The 19,365-nt window shown below is 35.9% G+C and overlaps 2 protein-coding genes across 5 annotated transcripts; both read left to right on the top strand.

The window, feature by feature from the left end:
• Positions 1-5,521: 5,521 nt before the first annotated feature.
• On the top strand, positions 5,522-13,560 carry LOC132033343 (uncharacterized). 3 transcript variants are annotated; one of them, XM_059423295.1, is made up of 10 exons: positions 5,522-6,416; positions 7,725-8,876; positions 9,031-10,179; positions 10,266-10,307; positions 11,186-11,262; positions 11,747-11,831; positions 11,940-12,023; positions 12,198-12,299; positions 12,389-12,487; positions 13,073-13,560. In XM_059423295.1, the coding sequence occupies exons 1-10, from the start codon at positions 5,736-5,738 to the stop codon at positions 13,184-13,186; spliced, it is 3,585 nt and encodes a 1,194-aa protein (XP_059279278.1). In that variant the 5' UTR covers positions 5,522-5,735; the 3' UTR covers positions 13,187-13,560. The 3 variants fall into 3 exon arrangements, with proteins under 3 accessions (XP_059279278.1, XP_059279280.1, XP_059279279.1); XM_059423297.1 differs by having other exon boundaries at positions 6,277-6,416; positions 7,772-8,876; XM_059423296.1 differs by having other exon boundaries at positions 6,278-6,416; positions 7,768-8,876.
• Positions 13,561-14,622: 1,062 nt separating this feature from the next.
• LOC132033342 (probable inactive heme oxygenase 2, chloroplastic) lies at positions 14,623-19,231 on the top strand. Of its 2 annotated transcripts, XM_059423294.1 has the most exons (5): positions 14,623-15,343; positions 16,072-16,295; positions 17,812-17,919; positions 18,019-18,152; positions 18,591-19,231. In XM_059423294.1, exons 1-4 carry the CDS (start codon positions 14,737-14,739, stop codon positions 18,112-18,114), a joined length of 1,035 nt encoding a protein of 344 aa, XP_059279277.1. In that variant the 5' UTR covers positions 14,623-14,736; the 3' UTR covers positions 18,115-18,152; positions 18,591-19,231. The 2 variants fall into 2 exon arrangements, with proteins under 2 accessions (XP_059279277.1, XP_059279276.1); XM_059423293.1 differs by having other exon boundaries at positions 18,019-19,231.
• Positions 19,232-19,365: the final 134 nt, after the last annotated feature.

Genomic DNA, 19,365 nt, shown 5'->3' with positions numbered 1-19,365 from the left:
ACAGAGTGTGTGCAAAATATAAATCACGTTGTTTTTTGTGCGTGCTTCTACCAGAGTGATGAACCATGCCCACCTCTAAAGATTCAGTAGAATTTGCATTACTTTCCGAAATGATGTTATGCAAATAAATATTTTTTTTAATTCCTATCTGATGATATTATCGAGTATGAATGAAAATATTTCAGCAAATGTGGGCTTTTGATTTTGCACCCATGGGTTCACGATATTAAACAATACTCATGTTAGGTTATATAAAAATTTATGTATTTACTTAGGATAGAATATGGACTAGGAATACATTATCGTTTGCCAAAAAACAAGAAAGAAAGAGAATAAACTAAGGGTCAAATTGTAATACATAAAAGAATATAGTGAAGATTACAAAATAATGTATATACTAGATTGCAAAATGCAAATTAAGAGCTCTGATGGCAAATGAATAACCATTCAATGAGCGTGATGCAATTTTATTCTGAACCATTTTGCACGAAAGTATATTGGCATAGCCAATTGTTTTGAGTCCGGAGCCAAAAGGGTATAAAAAATACACGGTATAAGCTAAAAGGGGACAGCCAAAAATTTATATACCAAAAGGGGTATAACATGGATCAGCCCACGTTATACCCCAACCTTTTTTTTTTCATTTGTCAGATTCACCAAACCGAAAAAAAAATAAAAAAAATTTGCGTATAACGTGGACGGATCCACGTTTTACAAATATATTTTGTAAAACGTGGATCCGTCCACGTTATACGTTTCATTAATTTTTTCCCCACCGTTTTACAAATAGTTTGTAAGACGTTGCCTCTATTTAAATCATATTCGGCTATGTTTTTAATAAAAAAAATTTATTGATTTTTTTAATTTTTAAAGCATATAGTTAATTTTAGTGAATAACTCAAATAAATATTTTAACACATGCAATAATTAAATATGTGTTATATATGCGAACAGAAATAAAAAATAAAATATAAGTTAAATAAATGTCACACATTAACTAAGTAATAAATGTTAAATTACATGGTAACTATTAAACGGCACAAGACATGTTTATATATTCTTGGAAGATTACATAAGGAAACAACAATCGTACAAGTTAAGAAAAAACATAAAAACCAACAAGCAACAACAACTACTGATTTCTGTCGGGGCAGCGATTCTTGTTATGACCTGTTTGCTTGCACGTACTACACTTTCTAGCCATACGAGCAGGAGCTATATCCATTTCATTCCTCCTTCTAGTTGTAGTCCGCGTTCCTGAAGTTCGCTCGTATTCAGTGTTTGCAATTAAACTGAAGGGAGAAGGTGGCCAATATGCCTATCACCCAATCCAAGTGAAAAATTTTCACCGTACGTTTGCTTGTAAAACACCGCAGAATCGTAGTACTTGCTAACATAGTCCTTTGATTGAATTAGCGGATATCACAAAATTTAATTGCATGTGAACATGGCATATGGTAGTTTCTCCACTTCCCACACGAACACTTTTTCCCCGGCGGAGACTTTATAGATATTTCTTCCCTTACCTTCGTGTGCAAATGTCGAAATCTCAAAGACCCTTCGATTGCATTGTATTCTTTGCGTGTCGATGCTTTAGGGACCTCTCCCAGTATTCATCAAACTTCTTTTCAACAGCGCGAGGCCAAAACTTTTTATCCGCAATCAACAAATCAGCAAGGGTGCTTCTCTCAACAAATCGATCAACAAGATTTTTAAATATATAACGGACCATGGCAGTAACGGGCAGTCCACGAGCTTTCTTCAATAAACCGTTGTAAGACTCGGAGACATTCGTTGTCATAGCCCCCCACCTATGACCGTTGTCCTTATGCCATGTCCATTTCTCCTTCGGAAGAGATTTTAACCACAGATACGGCTGAGGTGACATTGTTTTGATTTGTTCCATCCTCATTTTATATTTCTTCTTCGGTGCTACGTAGCCGTCAACCACATTAGGTTCTCAAGGTCAAATCGTTGAGGAACTTTTTATTGAATTGCTTTTCAAATGCCGAACGCAAAACCTATGGTGTGTGGATGGTGGTTGTAACCAATCATGTGTTTGGACACATTGCGAAGATTCACGATGACGGTCGAGAAATAAGTCCAATTCCTTGTCTCTCACGAACAATATGTCTCCACAACAACACAAGGAACCACGTCCAGGACTCAAAGCTCTCACGTGCAACAATAGCATATGCAAGTGGAAAAATGTTATTGTTCGCATCAATTCCAACAACAATTAGCAGTTTCATCTCATACTTACCATACATATGAGTACCGTCTATTGAGATGACAGGCCTGCAACTTTTGAATCCATCGATGCTTGGTTTATAAGCCCAGAAAAGAAACTTGAAGATGTGTTCACCTTGCGTTGTAGTTGATTGGTGCTCCCACTCAACAACGGTCCCAGTTGAAATATTTTAAGGCGACCATGTATCGGGGCAATGTCTTGAAAGAGGTTTCAAAATCACCAAATACCATTTCAATAGCTTTCTTACGCCCGCTTTTGTGCTTTTCTATAACTAGGAGTAAACAAATGCAATCCTTTTATTTTTTTCTGAACCGACTTAATACTTGATGTATGGATCGACCATAATATATGGTATCAACGTAGTAGCAATTAGGTATTTGTTCAAATTGAAATGATCCTTTCGTAATCATCCGTGAGACAACCGTGGTGGAGATCCGCTTTGCCCTTCCACATACCACTTGAAATTTCTCTAAAACGGATCATCCACTCACATCCCAACATATGACGCTTGCAAATAACCCTCCAAAATTTACCTTTGGACCGATCACAAATGAACTCTTTCTTTTCTTTGAGACAATATTGTCTCGCTGCGCCTTTCATTTCTGCTTGTTACGAAATAACATACCTAATTGCATAATACAAGGAAAATTATCAACCCCTAAAAATGGGCCAACAAATAAAAAGAATATTCATTGTCACCATACTAACTTTGATATGATAAATTCGGGTTTTTTTACAATCCCAAAGTGCGGGATCGAACCGGACCGTCATCTCTCGTGAAAGCAAAATCATCCGGGCCTTCTTCCGTGTTATCCAAATATGGAATCGCATTAGAATGGTAGCTAACGTTACCATCACTTCGAGCAGTAATGTCTTCATAAGAATGACCATCATCATCAGATGAGTGATCATCTTCTGTTTCTGTGTGATCTAATGGGATATCACTATCTCACTCACCGGAGTGATCAGTAGCTACATCATTATTGCTAACAATTTGTGTGAGCTGAGTTAATACGGGATTTTCTTCAAAATCGTTACACCTACAAACATAGGAAAATTCAAGGGGTTCAAATCTCAGAAACAATTAGTTAGAAGTCTCCTAGTTTAAGCGAAAAAAACATCGTTATATCTACCTTTCTGTAAATGACTCTACTTGAGTAGGGCGATATCGAACTATACTCCCGCCACCTAATTCACTTGTATCAGGAGCACTACTCGGTCCAGGAATATCACAGCTCTGCATAGTCCAACCAAAGTTATGTGATTGGCTACCAACTCCTACCATTGTTTCTTGTTGAAGTGTACCTCTTTGAAGCCCAATATTCATAGCGGGAAGATACGTAGTATCCCGAATATCAAACTCATCGTCAGTGGGTGTGAACATTAGTAGAGCGTTCAACGGTTGCATACATGTCAAGTGTCGCTATCTTGATATGATTGCTAAATATAGCGAGGACTTCGAAAAAATAACGATAAGTAGTCATCGTCCGAAATAAGAGTTTCCTCGTTTTACAAATATATTTTGTAAAACGTGGATCCCTCCACGTTATACGTAATTTTTTTTTTCTTTTTCGGTTTGGTGAATCTGACAAATTAAAAAAAAAATTGGGGTATTATACCCCTTTTGGTATATAAATTTTTGGCCGCCCCCTTTTAGTTTATACCGTGTATTTTTATACCCTTTTGGCTCCGGACTCCAATTGTTTTGCTACAAATGAAATACATTACGTAGACTATTCGCTATTTTTTTGTTGTCTACATATTTTTTAGCAGCGTCTATTTATTGATTGATACTTTAATGAGAACCAATGCTTGAATGGCTTGAAAATTAGATAAATAACTTTTTGTCAATTATGTGCTATATATAAAAAGAGCGAAATCAAATTTTGGTTGATGGAAGTATTTATCTATTGAATTTATATACGAGCAAATTGTATTAGAGTTGTGCTAAGAAAATTAATGAAGCATTCGTGACACAAATCTCTGTATATAAATAAGCCAAACTAATAGATTGGTCTTCTCCTTATGCAAGTAAAACCGAAATTTAATATCGGTAGCGGCGTGAAGATTCAAATTGCAGGTGCGGTTTTTGGAGAATTGTTTAGCAAAAACCAAGAAAAGTTGATATTGAGATAATAGCGCAAGATGAAATCTACTTCAAGTCTAATTACATATTCGTGGAGCATCAACCAAGATCTCAAATTAGCAAAATAAGGGGTTCAAAAAATTCAGGAGTCGTTTGGTAGTTGGTTAGAGTTATGCGGATATTAGTAATATAAAGATTAATTAGTTATCAGAGAATCTATGTATTTATTTTATAGAGAGATTAGTTATGTAGAGTTTAATTATTTATATATTAGTTATTTCACCTTTTATAATGCATAAAATAATACGTACATTCTTCCATAACTTAGAGACATATAATAGTTAATTATGCGGGTTTCTAAATTATAAATCAAACACTTTATGAATTTTATACATGAATAACATATCACCTAACTAGCTAACAAATGTAATATTACTTGTGTTATGAATTTTATACATGAATAACATATCACCTAATTAGTTAACAAATGTGATATTACTTGTGAAAGATTTAACACATGCATAACTCACCTCCAAACAACTACCAAATGACCCCTCAAAATGTTGACAGACTGCCTATCAAACTTACCGAAAGAGGAGTCGTCCTCTTAGGGCTATTCTTGAAAATCTTAGATATTTACTAGCAAAAAATAAAGTCAATATCGATACACATACCAAGAGAGACAAACCAACGTGTCGATTTTTTAATAGAATGAAGGCCACAAACCTGAAGAAAATTTACTAATGACGCCTCAAGTAAATGGAGTTAATCCTCCTCGCATTCTTAAGTTATAACTTACGAAAGATACTACTCCCTCCCTCTATTCCATATTAGTTATCTTGGTTCGATTTTCGAGAGTTCAGTTGAGTAATCTTCGAAATTAAATTTAATTAGATCAATTTAATATTTTAAAATTATAATTTAGATATTTAAAAACTACATGAGAAATACTATCAGTTGCAATTCTTTTCATATTAATTTGGTGAAAAAATATATCTCAAATATTAATTAAATTTTATATAGTTTTTTTTTTTTTTTTTTTAAATGAGCAAGTAATGTGAGACGGAGAGAGTGGTAAGAATTTCTTTTTATTTTTTTCATTTTCAATGTACCATAAATAAGAGTAAACTTAATAATTTATTTAAACAATCCATTTAAAGTCATTTGATTAGGACTAATGCTTGACAATTTGACATTACGTACCTCTCATCCAAACTAGTTTCAAGATTCCGCATAAATTCCCTCTCTTTCTAAACTATTCTTCGTTCCCAACAGTCCAAATTCATAAACCACCGCTTTCTTCCACCATTATCGCTTTTGTTAATAACCCTTAATCCATAATCCAATAATTTATCTTCTTAATTATTCTTCTCTACAAACAATTAACTCAACCAAATTATGCTTCGAATTCTTTGCAGAACAAGTCGCCGGTGTTGTATACGCCGTCGTTCCCTCTCTTCATCTTCTTCTTCAAATTCAAATCATAATAATCCCAAGAATATCCCTAACAATATCAATAATCCCCATATTGTCCCTTCCCCAATTAAACAACCCTACATATTTGCTCTATCTGCAACTCTTTTATCAGCCATTATTGCTTCTTGTGCTGTAATTTCAACACGAGATGACGATGATATTCGAATTTACGATGAAATTGAGAATGTGGTTGAGAAATCGAACGATTCGTTTAAGAAAGTAGTGTATAGGATGAAGAAAACTGGGGCAGCAGCTTCTGTATTATGGAAATCGTTAAGGTCAGTTATGTCATCGGCTAATCACGAAGTTCGGGTCGGGTTTGAGCTTCGGGTTGCGGCTTTGTTAGCCGACATTGCAGCCGCTAGTGAGAGCCGGAGGGCGGCGCTGGTGGCTGCAGGGGGCGGCGCGGTGGTTGATTGGTTGTTAGAGACAGCTGCGATGACGACGACAGGAGAGAATTGTTGGACACAAGCTGAGTCAGCTAGGGCTTTGGCTTATTTGATTGCTGATCCTAATGTTTGTGAGTATGTTTTAGGAAGACCTCATGCTGTTCCGTATCTTTTGAGGTTTATTTTCTCTGCTCAGCCTCGGAGATCGAAAAAGGTGAGGTGTTTTTCGTGGTTTTTTTAATTTTGTTTTTTCGTTATGATTGAAAGGGAGGGGTAAGGTCTGCGTACACACTGGTTGTGTATTTGATTGATAAGTAGAGGGGAGATATATGGACATACTGCCCTCACCGGACCCCACTTGTGGATTACATTGGAATGTTGTTGTTTTGTGATTGAAAAGTAGGGGTAAGATATCTGGACATACCACCCTCCACGGACCCCACTTGTGGATTACACTGAAATGTTGGTGTTATTGTATTATGATTGAAAGGTAGGGGTAAGATCTCTGAGCACACCATCCTCCCCGGACCCCACTTGTGGATTACACTGAAATGTTGTTGTTGTGGGATTATGATTGAAAGGGATCCAAATAGAGTAGAATGGACATTGAGTTGAGGATTTATATGGCCGACATGCTAGATTGGGATTCAAGCACAATACTAGGTTCTTTTTCATCAGTGTTTAAATGCAAAGCTCCATTGAAATGTGGGATTGAAGGAAAATGACAGAAATGAAGGGTGTGTCTGGTATGGAGGAAAATGTTTTCTTGGAAAACAAGTGGGTTTCTCACTCATTTTCTAGTTTTTGATAACTAAGCAAAACAAAAACTATTCCAAAGCATTTATATGTAATCTAGCGAAACAGTATGGGGGTAGAATGGAATGGGGTGGGGAGTGGGGAGTGGGGAGTGGGGTTCGGGGGTGGGATGGTTAAGGGGTGGGGTCGGGGGCATTGGATGGGTGGGGAGAACACAATGAATTTGGAATCACTTATAGAACCTGTTTTCCCTACTTCGTGAGGAAGTCATTTTCTCATTTTAAGGAACTTGTTTTCCATTTAGAGCTGTTTGGATGGGCTTAAAATAATGACTTTTATAAGTGGGAAGTTGGGGTAGGCATTATTTTTTTTACCTCATTTGTTTTCACTATAAGTTTTCTGATAAGTCAAATGAAAATGTTTTCCAAGATATTTAACTTATAAGCCAATCCAAACGGGCTCTTAGACTGACCAAACATGAAAAGATGTTTTCCTCGATACCAAACACACCCCAAGAGAAAGAAAATCTATATGTGTGACTAGAGAATAAGGCTGAACAATAATGATATGGAATTAACTAAAAAATAGTTATCTATATGCGCAACACATATTATTTATCTATTAGTTAAAATTTAGTGAAATATTTATCTATATGCACGATACATATAAAGTTCTTTGTGACCAGGCAATTAAAATTTATTGAACTGTTATCTCATTTTATAGTTTTGGTGTTTGATGTGGAAATGTTTAATTTTGTTGGAAGCAGCATACAAGACGTAGTTCATTCGATCTTTCTGATTCTTTGAAAGGTAGGAGCATGCTGGTTGCAGCAATTATGGATATCGTCACTTCCCATTGTGATAGTGCAGACAAGGTTTCATTCAAGCCTACACTACCCAAAGATGCTGAGATGAGAGATATTGCTGCAGCTATTGAAGTAATTGAGGAAGGTGGTATGCACTGGGATGAGCCACATGGGGAGGATGATGATGATGGTGGAGAAGGGATGAAGGGTATTGGGATGAAAATTCTTGAAGGCACGACTGCTGTAGGACTTTCAAGAACTAATGGGCTTGTAGAGATGGGGCCTCCTGACACTAGCCAGACAGTCAAATATACGCCTAGTAATATCTTGTTTAACAAAATAACTGATAGTTCATCAGCACGATCAAATTTGTCTTCTGCTGTGGTTCCTGGCCTTTGGGATGATTTGCATTCTGAACAAGTTGCCGTTCCTTTTGCTGCGTGGGCATTAGCAAATTGGGCAATGGCTTCGGAAGTTAATAGGTATCATATTCAAGAATTGGATCAAGAGGGGCATGCGGTCATGGCTGCTTTAGTGGCACCTGAGAGATCTGTGAAATGGCATGGAAGTTTGATGGTTAAACTGCTTTTAGAAGACCACAATCTGCCGCTAAGTACTTCTGTTTCTGATTGGACTTCTAGTCTTCTGTCTACTGTTTCACATGCAAGTAAAACTCAAGACATCCCCCTAGCTCAGATAGCGTTGTCTGCATTTTTGGTTTCTCTTGAGCGAAGCCCTTCGGCACAGGAGGTAGTAGCGGAAAAGGGTCTTCATTTGATGAGAGAGGCTGCTAAACAGACCACAAAGCATTCTTCGGTGCAAGAAGCATTGGCTAAGGCGTTGGAGTTACTCTGTGCTAGGGAATGGCATATGTCCCTGGAAGAAAGCCAGCATTGGTCTGGAGTTCTGCTCCCTTGGGTCTTTGGACAGCTATCCTCTGATGCATTACGATCTTCAGCAATAAGTATCCTTTCACGCATTCTTGAAGATTATGGACCCTCATCCATACCAATTTCTCAAGGATGGTTAACTGTTATGCTAAGTGATGTTCTGGAATCCAAGAAAACAGCATTAAGCAAAGGAAATAACCAACCAAAAAGTGATAAAGTGAAGGTTTGTCACATTGATCTTTTTTTTTTTTTTTTTGTTTTTTGTTTGTTTGTTTGTTTCAGGACGGTGTGAGAGTATTCTCTTTTACTTGTAAGTATAAACATCTCGTGTCTCATTGGTTTCTCTGTGGTTCATGAATATTCTTAATTTTTTGCAGACCCAAATTGATCAAGCAAATGTAGTTTTGGCCACACAGATTTCTAATCAGTTGGCAGGAGCAGTTGTCAATTTAGTAGGAATGCAACTAGGAAGAGTTGCCAATGCTGATGATACACATCCCTTGGCAGATCTTCTATCCCTGGAACCTTTTGCTGGGCCACTAAAAAATCTTAAGAAAGACAAATTGCCTAAGATCAATGTTGCAGATTCTGCAGTGGCCACACTGAAAGGGATCAAAGCGCTGACAGAAATATGTGCTGAAGATACTCTTTTTCTGAACAAAATAGCTGATTTTGGAGTCCTTTGTTTGCTTAGGCGCTTGTTATTGGATGATGATTATGAACAACTGGCTGCAATCGAAGCATATGATGCGTCGCGAGCATCGGAGGGACAGGATCGGGTGCCCACTGTTCCTGGTGAAGCTTCTACTACTGCGAATTCCAATGATGCATCCAGTCTACGTGTTCCACCTACTGGTCATATTCGGAAGCATGCAGCACGGTTGCTAACTGTACTTTCGGTTCTTCCAAAAGTCAAGAAAGGACTAGTTGGAGATAAAGAGTGGTGTGAATGGCTTGAAGAATGTGCTAATGGAAGGATTCCTGGTTGCAATGACCCTAAAGTTCGAAGTTATGCGAGGGCAACACTGTTGAACATATTCTGTGATGATGAAGCTGGTGAAGATTCTGTAAATGGTGATGTTCTTCATGGAAATCTTTCCAACAATGCACATACTTGCCCTCGTTACGCTGATATGATACTCCTGATAAATCCTGAATTACCGCACTGGAAATGTATGGAAAAGATAATGCCAAAATCATTGGATGGGTCACCTCCAGGTGCCAATGATTCTGCTGGGAGTGAGTGTACAACAGATGAAGATATCAATAATGATATATCATCGACATCTGCAAGTGAATCAGAGAGTATCTCACGATCTGAAGTACCTTTAGTTGATGTTGTCTTTATTCATGGCTTGCGTGGGGGACCCTTCAAAACGTGGCGTTTGTCAGATGACAAGTCTTCGACCAAATCTGGCCTGGTTGAGAAAATTGATGAAGAGGCTGGAAGGGAAGGAACATTTTGGCCTGGTGAATGGCTTCCATCTGATTTACCTCATGCCCGTCTGTTTAGTGTCAAGTACAAGGTTGGTGCATAATCTGTCTATCCTTTTGAAGTTTATCAAAAAAAGTTTGCCTTGTTTTCTGACTTCAAACATGGAGTTTTATGCAGACAAATCTAACCCAGTGGTCTGGAGCAAGCCTACCTCTTCAGGTTAGTATACATTTTAAATTTTGTCAAATTATCTTGTGTGTTGAGGTTGTGCTCATTGCATCATGCAAAACAGATTTTTATGCTAAGCCATTATTTTGCTCAGCCCTAGCTTTTTTCACTTTTCCATCTCTAATACTTCTGTTCAAAAATTATATTTTTGGGTGGAAGAAACACTGGCTTTCTCCCCTCATGCTCTCAGTTGTTTATATGGCTGGCTATTACTAGATGTAACAAGGATACAGAATTGATACCCTAGGCAAGGGGAGGTGGGCCATATTGAAATTGTAATGCAAATCTGATGAGTATATACCGGCTTTTCCATGTTTCACTTGTAAAATCCGTCCAGTTGAAGTGTTGCACATGGCCTCTGTTTCCTGAAAAAGAAGGAACTAATGCTTAGTATGCTAATAAGTGAATAGAAATTCTATGCAATTCTTTCTGTGAGAAAATTTTGACATCTTTTTTTATGTCATTTATGACATTTTTTTAAACCCAAAAAAAGAAGCCGTAATGATATTTTTCTTTTCAGTTTAAAAAAAATGTCATTCACACTTTTGGGCTGCAAGGTGCCGGATACATGTTTAAACATCATTTTGAGACCTGTAACCGACAGTGCTATAATTCATAAAGGTAGTTGATTTCTGAAATGTAAAAACGAAGGTAGGTAATAATAAAACTACAAACTTTCCATGTAAGGTGAATACTAGGACAGTTTGGAAAAAATATCTTAATTGCTAGAACAGGTTTCTTCATCTTGAAGAGTTCTGTTGGTGCAGAACCCCTTGCATGTTTTGTTGTTCAATTGGTTCTTTAATCTGTTGTGCATGCAATTCAGTGGCATCAGATGTATTATGCATTTAATTTTCTTAAACTCGCAGGAAGTAAGTGCCATGCTGTTGGAAAAGCTTGTTGATGCAGGCATTGGCAATCGACCAGTTGTATTCATTTCGCATAGGTTGGTCCTAATCAAACTGCGTACTCTAAGCTGTTAGATTACTTGGAGCTTGTGATTATCTGTACACTCTTAATTGGAACTCCTTTCATTATACTTTCTGTTTTTGGGCTGCGTTAAATTTATCACCTCCCATTGGAGGGATGTTTTAGTTCATGCTATACAGCACCTCTGCTGCTTTTTTCAAGAAACTTTCCTTTTGTATCCAACACTTAGGATTGCACAATTTTTTTTGTCTGGCCTGCACATGTTCGATCTAGCTCATAGTACACATTGTTAACTATTATCTTAATAATGGTATCATAACTATTTTATCCTCCTAATAGTGCAAATTCAAACTAAACCAGTTATTTTTCAAACTTAGTAATGGCATCTGAACCTTTTTGCATCATTTTCTTAAATCAATTTTAAGCATCTAGTCAAGCTGATATCCTGTAGCTATATATATGTTTATTGACACAAAAACACTTTTGGTTGCAATTGGCAGCATGGGCGGCCTAGTTGTCAAGCAGATGCTGTATCAAGCAAAAGCAGAAAAGAAGGATGACTTTGTCAAGAATACAATTGGAGTCGTATGTTTGCTGCTTCCTATCAGATGATGAATTACAAGTCATTCTACCAATTTTATATATTTGTTGAATTCGTTTATTCATTGATTTTTTTAAAAATAATTGGGTCAGGTATTCTACAGTTGTCCTCATTTTGGCAGCAAACTTGCAGACATGCCCTGGAAAATGGGTCTTGTTTTCCGCCCTGCACCCACTGTTAGTAAAACTTTCATGCTCCCTTTATTTACCTTGTTATCTTATTTCTCTCTTAAAGTTACCTTTTTTCCAAGAGTACTTCAGTTTCTTATTTAGAAATATGCACATGAGATTTGAGATTCTTGTTGCGGGTGCATGTGGTTGTGAAATTTTACTACTTCTTGCCATTACTAGATTGGGGAGCTGAGAAGTGGATCTCCAAGATTGGTTGAGCTAAATGATTTCATGCGGCAGCTTCATAAGAAAGGGATGCTTGAGGTCCTCAGTTTCTGTGAGGTACTAATATTTTTCAGTCATTGAATTCGCTTAGAAAAATTTCACTTCTGTGGTTGCCATTCCAATATTGACTGATGATTATTTTGTAGACAAAGGTAACTCCAATTGTTGAAGGCTATGGAGGCTGGGCTTTTCGAATGGAAATTGTACCATTAGAGTCCGCATATCCTGGATTTGGAGAATTAGTTGTAAGTTGCTCAAAGATGATTACCAGATACCTAAATTTGTTACAATAGTTTGATATTATCATTATAATTGTTTGCACGGTGTGGTAAAGTATATCGGACCATATTAGTGTTCTTTAAAAAATTTGATGAGGCAGATCATATTATTTAAGTCTTTTCGCTGTTTTCTTGTGTCTAATGAATTTTTTGACTGCTGTATATAAATAAATATGGTAAAGGGAATGTGGAGTTAATTATCATCTTTAATGGAGATTAGCTGACACACTCTTTGAAGTGGTTGTCGCTTTAATTGTTTCTCAGGTTACTAAAAATTTTGTGGCTGAATGGAAGTGAAGCTTTTTGAAAAGGTTTTCATTGTAGGTAGCAAACAGAACCTGAATTAATGGAGAATGGGATTTGATCTTCTTATGCTTGGCTTTAATTGTGAATTTTGATGGCAAGAGGGCCCTGTTTAAAAGCATGCATCCTCCTTAGCTATTGCACAATTTTATCCATTCTTCTGGAGTTATGTAGACAATGTGATGTTTTGATTTAACTGTCATTGAACTTTATTTTCTGTGCCTCATCTTTGTCCACATTTTGGTGCAGGTTTTGGAGTCAACTGATCATATTAATTCCTGCAAGCCTTTGAGCCGCAGCGATCCCTCTTATAAAGAGACACTAGAGTTTTTGCATAAATTGAAAGCTCTTAGTAGACGATGATAGCTGTACATATACGGGAAATTAAGGATGATAGAGATTTGACATTCGATTTTCCTCCATGATTCACATGCAAATAGTGTAAGTAGTCGATATACTAGGGACTTGGAAGCTCTCGTGACCTTGATTAGTTAGGTAAGGCTCACATGGAGGTACCAGTATCATAGGTTGAGTTCAGAGATTACTTGTATAGTGATAGTTTCTACTAGGATGTACGTTAGGGAGAGCTAACAACAGTATACTAACCATTGATTTCTGCTAGCAGATTACTCTTACGTAAATCATTCTTGAGAGAATGTTGTATTACAATTTCTTCTGTAAAAGTTGTATCATTCACTGTTATGTAGTATAATATTTTACCCCAAATGATGACTTTCCTTTCTTTGAGTACATCCACTGTTATATATATAATTTTTTACCCCAAATGATGACTTTCCTTTCTTTGAGTACATCACTGAAATATATTGTTTGTCCCGTATCGAAACGATAAGTACATCCTCTGTTTATTGGTACTTGTTTAATAAGCTGTAAAGATTATTTTCCTTCTTTTTTCGATGTCTGTTCTCCATTCTCCATTTTTATTTCATTTTTCATTATCTATAGCATTACGTCTTACTATATGGTTAATGGTTCTGCTCTTCTGCAGATGTACGTTTATCTAGTTTTGACTGAACCAATCAGTTGAATATAATTCTTTTGTTGGGTCGATTTTCCGTATTGATTTTAAATAATTAATGTGGTATGGTTTGAAAAAGGGATACTCTTCCAACAAGCAATTAATCCATAATATCATTCATTGTCGGTATTATTAATTATTTTGAATTTTCTTATGTTTTTAATTTAAAGGAACAGAGAAGGGGAAATGAGTTAACATGCCTCTACAATGTATTTTTAGATCTCTTATAAAAGAGACGTATAATTAAAAATAAATTTATAAAAGGCTAAAGGCTACAAAATCAGTTATCTCGCAGTTAAAGTTGTTGACAACATTTCTGATTTCTCAGTGCTAAAGGCCAAAGGCTACAAAAATTATCATAATTTTTACTCGCATTATTTTTCAGCCCAAACTAATAAATTTTTTTTTTTTTTTTGATCCATATTATTTTTGATTTTTTTTTTTTTTGGGTCGGATTGAGTTATTTTAGTGGGTAAAAAAATTATTTCTCAGTTGAGCGCAAAAAGATAACGAAGGGTGCATTTTTTATTTCTTGCTTATAAATATTTATAAATTTATCATAATTATCAATTATTCTACCACCTAATTAGTCTTGTGATATGTTAAATTTGTATTATTAGAGTTGTATAATAGTCACTTATAACATATTTTCTTCATAAAAAAATTAACATATTTCAATTAATTAAAAATAAATATGTTACGCAATATATCACATTAAAAACAGAATGTATCAATAACTTTAAACAAAAAATGCTACTATTATCCCCGATGCTTTGGTGTAATCCTGAAGGCATTGGTGTGTGCCTCATTTATTTGAACAGAATAACAATGGCAGCAACAAAGCTAAACCCTTGACAGACAAAAACACTTCACAAAAATGGCAACACTGACATGCTACTCCTCATGTACTTCACCTCCAGTACCAAAACCCATCTCAAAATCTTCACTTCCTTTGCTCCTTAACATCCCAAATCCACAAATTTATACTAAACATTCCTCTACCCTATCAATTTCCTCAAACCAAAAATGGATACACAGACCTCCCATTAATCTTCAATGTTCAAACTTCAACACAGCTTCCTCCTTTACATTTCAAGAATCAGAATTAGAAACCGAAAACGAAACTGAAACTGAAAAAGATGAAGAAGGAGATGACGGGGTTACATCAATTTCCAAGATTCCAGTGAAGAGGAAAAGGAGGAGGTATAGGAAGCAATACCCAGGTGAGAAAAAGGGTATTACTGAAGAGATGAGATTTGTTGCAATGAAACTTCGTAATTCTAAAGGCAAAAAAATATCAGAGAGTGATGATGAAATGAAAGATAGTGATGGGTATGAGTCAGAAGAGAATGATGAGGATGATAATGGTGGTGGTGGGGAGACTTGGGAGCCAAGTATGGAAGGGTTTATTAAGTATCTTGTTGATAGTAAGCTTGTTTTTAGTACAATTGAGCGAATTGTTGATGAGTCCAGTGATGTTTCTTGTAAGTTGTTTTAAACTCTAAATTCTCTATGATTTCTCTGTTTATTATGTTACATCAACCATAAAGTCTTCAACTTTCAGTTTGTTCCTTTCCCTGTCCAAAAAAAAAAAGACTAAGGGTGTGTTTGGTTTGAAGGAAAATGTTTTCTTGGAAAACATGTGAGTTTCTTACTTAATTTCTAGTGTTTCGTAATCAGTAAGCACAAAAAATAAAAAAATAAAAAAAATTATCCGACAATATTTATATGTAATCTAGCAAAACACCATGGGGTTGGGATGGGTGGGGAGTGGGGATTCGGGGTTGGGATGGTCTGGGGCATTGGGTGGGTGGGGTGAGATAATGAACTTGGAATGTTACTTATGGAACTGGTTTTTCCTACTTCCATTACGGAAGTCATTTTCCTCATTTTTAAGAAACTTGTTTTCCTAGAGAAAATATTTTGCCAACCAAATATGGAAAAATTGAAAAACATTTTCTCATACCAAACATACCCTTAATTTTGGCTATTTTATTCTTTAGATTCTTCGCATCATGTAAAATCTTGTTAGGACTTCTTGGTCTTTGAATCTCATTTTCATGACAGAGGAAAAACAAAGTGTAATATGTTTGTGAAGGTTTGATTTTATTTTTGGTTGAAAAAAGAAAAAGAAACACGATAAAAGCCATTAGGACATATTGCTTGTTGAATTGCAAATGATGTTATAAAGTTTGCTATTTGTTTAACCTAGATGCCTACTTCAGACGGACTGGATTGGAGCGAGCAGAATGTATATCCAAAGACCTAGAATGGTTTACCCAACAGGGTCATGAAATTCCTGAACCGAGCAATGCTGGAGTCAGTTATGCCAATTATCTGGAGGAACTGGCAGAAAAGACTCCTCGTTTATTTCTATCCCATTTCTACAACATTTATTTCTCGCACATAGCAGGAGGTCAAGTCATAGCCAAAAAGGTACAACTTCCTTCTCTGTTTGTCATTATCCTCTGAATGTTTTTGTGGAGTTTTCATTTTTCCTGAAAATGATGAAACGAAGTAATAAAATGTCTTCAATCAATTTCTTTGTGAAATCTCCAGTGAAGGGTTTATTCATGTTGGACCGGAGAGCTCTATGGTAGACTCATTTGTGAGCTGAAAATATTTGGCCCATTGTGATTTCTGAGCTTTATTTTAGTGTCATATCATGTTGCGTCGTGCTGAGCTTCTTTGTATAACATACGTTCCCATTGATACATAGAAAATGAAGACCTTGCTCAGGAAATTACAATTGAAGCAAACAATTTATGAGCTAAGAAAATTTGGGAAGGAGCACAACTCAATGCATCTTTTTTCCACCAGTAGATGCCTAGAATCTTAACTCATTGAATTCCAGCTTGAGCCTAATCTTTACTTCATTAAAACCATTTCTTTTGAAGAACACATGGTATCTCTGACATGTTTGAATATTACTCAGGGATATATACGTCTTATTGAATGAACCAGACTATTTCTTCTCTTTTAGGAGGGGAGAAGTGACTTGTTATTGTTAGTCAGTTCATGCTTAGTAATTATTTTATGTGGTTCTAATTTTTTTTCTTGTCTAGGCAATGCTGAAGCTCAGAATAGTACTAGTGTATGACTTAGGTAGGACTCTAAATATAAGGATGCAAATTGAAATTAAAGAGTAATCTAGACTGGCAAATGCAAATTCGTTGTTTCTTCTCCTCTGCTTCCATCAACTCTAATCTGGAAATGACTCAAACTAAGATGGAATTTGGTCCAGATAGTCTCTTAAGCTAGGTTTGGAAATAAATAAAATTACTCCTAGAAGTTAAATGAACCAATTTGCAACTGTACATCTGTATAGTGAAGAGTTTGGAATAGCTGCTCGGTTTTTGAACAAATGCTGAATAGCATCTGATTTTGTTTGACATATTTTTCTTGATAAAAAAAAGCATCTGATTTTGATTTAGTTTTCTAGATTTTATATTTCAAATTTTTTATATGAGTATATCTACGTAAGTATATACTTGATCAAAATATATGCAATAGAATCTTTATTGTATTGTGATTTTTCTAGTTTAAAATTTAGGTAAATCTCTTATTTTGTGTACCATCTCGAATCTTTGGTTTCTCACATGACTTATCCAAAATATAATAGTAATAACATTAAAGAAAGAAAACAAGCTTTGGCATGTTCTCTAAATTTTCTATTTGATAAGTTTTAGCTTGTTATATAATGATTGACCACTTCCCAGGGAAGAGAAAGTTATCCAGGAAGAAATGCTTGAAATTAAAGGGGTTGGCATTTTTAAATACTGAAATTTATTGCACTTTTCTTTTCCTAATTTGCTTAATGAATTACTTTGAATTACCGGTTTGTCAATTCATGTCGTCATATGGTGGCTCTGACTTCTAACATGCAAGTTAACTCCTTTAACTCAGTATTTATATGTTTGGTTATCTATATTTACTGAATTAATGTTATTAGGCCTTTGAGAAACTCTTAGAGGAAAAAGAATTGGAATTCTACAAGTGGGAGGGGGATGAACAAGAGTTGTTGCGAAGTGTGCGTGAAAGTTTTAACATGCTGGCAAAGGTAAATGCCTAATATTTTTGCGTCATTGACTTTGTTTCAGTATTTCAAAAGCACCACTAACTGCTTCTCGTACTCTTATCAATTGCATCTTTATTGCAGCATTGGTCTAGAGATGACAAGAATAAGTGCCTGAGAGAAGTAACCAAGGCATTCCGGTTTATGGGTCAGATTGTTCGGCTAATTATCATCCTGTAAACCATCCCAGTTCAAAGGTTTAACTTGGTTTCTAAATGTTGAGGCCACTTCAATCCTAAACTAACTGCTTTTCTAATGCAATGTTTATTTCATTCCATATAACATGTCATGTGAATATGTTCTATCAGTAGGAGCTGATTAGTATGCCGAGAAAGTGATTTAAATATTCATTATTTCTTCATTTTGTTGCTCTATGTTTTGGTTTGATTATCTTTTAATGGTACTGGTACATCCTGATTGTCATCTCTAGTGGAATGAATATGTTATTAATGGAAATCATTGTTTCTCTTATTAGTATCGATTTGGGTATTATTTTCTGCCAATTTAGAAGGGGCAGTGATATCAGTGAGAGCTACAGCATGTCCTTCAAGGGAATGGGGCGTACTTTGAACTTATATGCAATTCCCTCTCGCTGCTCCTATTTTTATGCACTCTAATTTTTTTTAGCCTTTTAATCCTTTTCCATGTTTTCATAGCTGCTGGAAAGCACGTGCTTTGGTTGGCTGATCCTCTTCCTAAGCTACTATAATTCTATTTCTCAACTTACTTTGTTCCTAATGGACATCTATCTCCTTTCATGGCAAATGGGCAGCTGGCTCACAAGTTGCATGGTCACGAATAACTTTTGCATTTTTGTGCATCAAATTGGATAGATTGACAACTGAGAGGAAAATCGTTGATCACGTTCATCAAGCTGCAGACGGGTGTATATGGCCCCATCTTTCCCTGGTCTTCTGGTTTTCATTTGCAGAGTTCTCGGGAGCATTCTAAACTTGGAGATATGTTACTTCTCTAGAATCTCTTTATTTTCCTTTAGAAGAGGTCCATATGGGAGTTGGGTGGAATGAATTTTATGGTATGTATATTGAAAAAGGTGTGCAGAATCCAGCCATGGAAGTATTTCAATGGGGAAACAGGAGAGAACCAATAGTTAATATATGTGCTTCAAGGAGGTGGAAATCAAAATCCAGGATGTAACCAATTTAGAGCCATTTATTTGGCAAATGCAATATTTGGGATTTGATACGGAGGAAGAGTAATTGTAATTGTGTTTCCTTTTACACGGCTAAGTGTTCACATAGTCTCTGCGAATGCAATATTACAAGGTCTTGGAATACTTTGGGTACAAGAATTGCTATTATGCATATTCCAATCAAATTGTTAATATTGATGTGTCACTCAGGGATTTACAAGCTTCTTTAAGAACCAAAAAGAGGAAAAAGATATATTTTAGTTACTGAAAACAGAAAA

This window comes from Lycium ferocissimum, chromosome 10 (genome assembly GCF_029784015.1).
Source record: "Lycium ferocissimum isolate CSIRO_LF1 chromosome 10, AGI_CSIRO_Lferr_CH_V1, whole genome shotgun sequence".
Classification (NCBI taxonomy): Eukaryota; Viridiplantae; Streptophyta; class Magnoliopsida; order Solanales; family Solanaceae; genus Lycium; species Lycium ferocissimum.
This window is presented reverse-complemented; position numbering and strand designations above follow the sequence as displayed.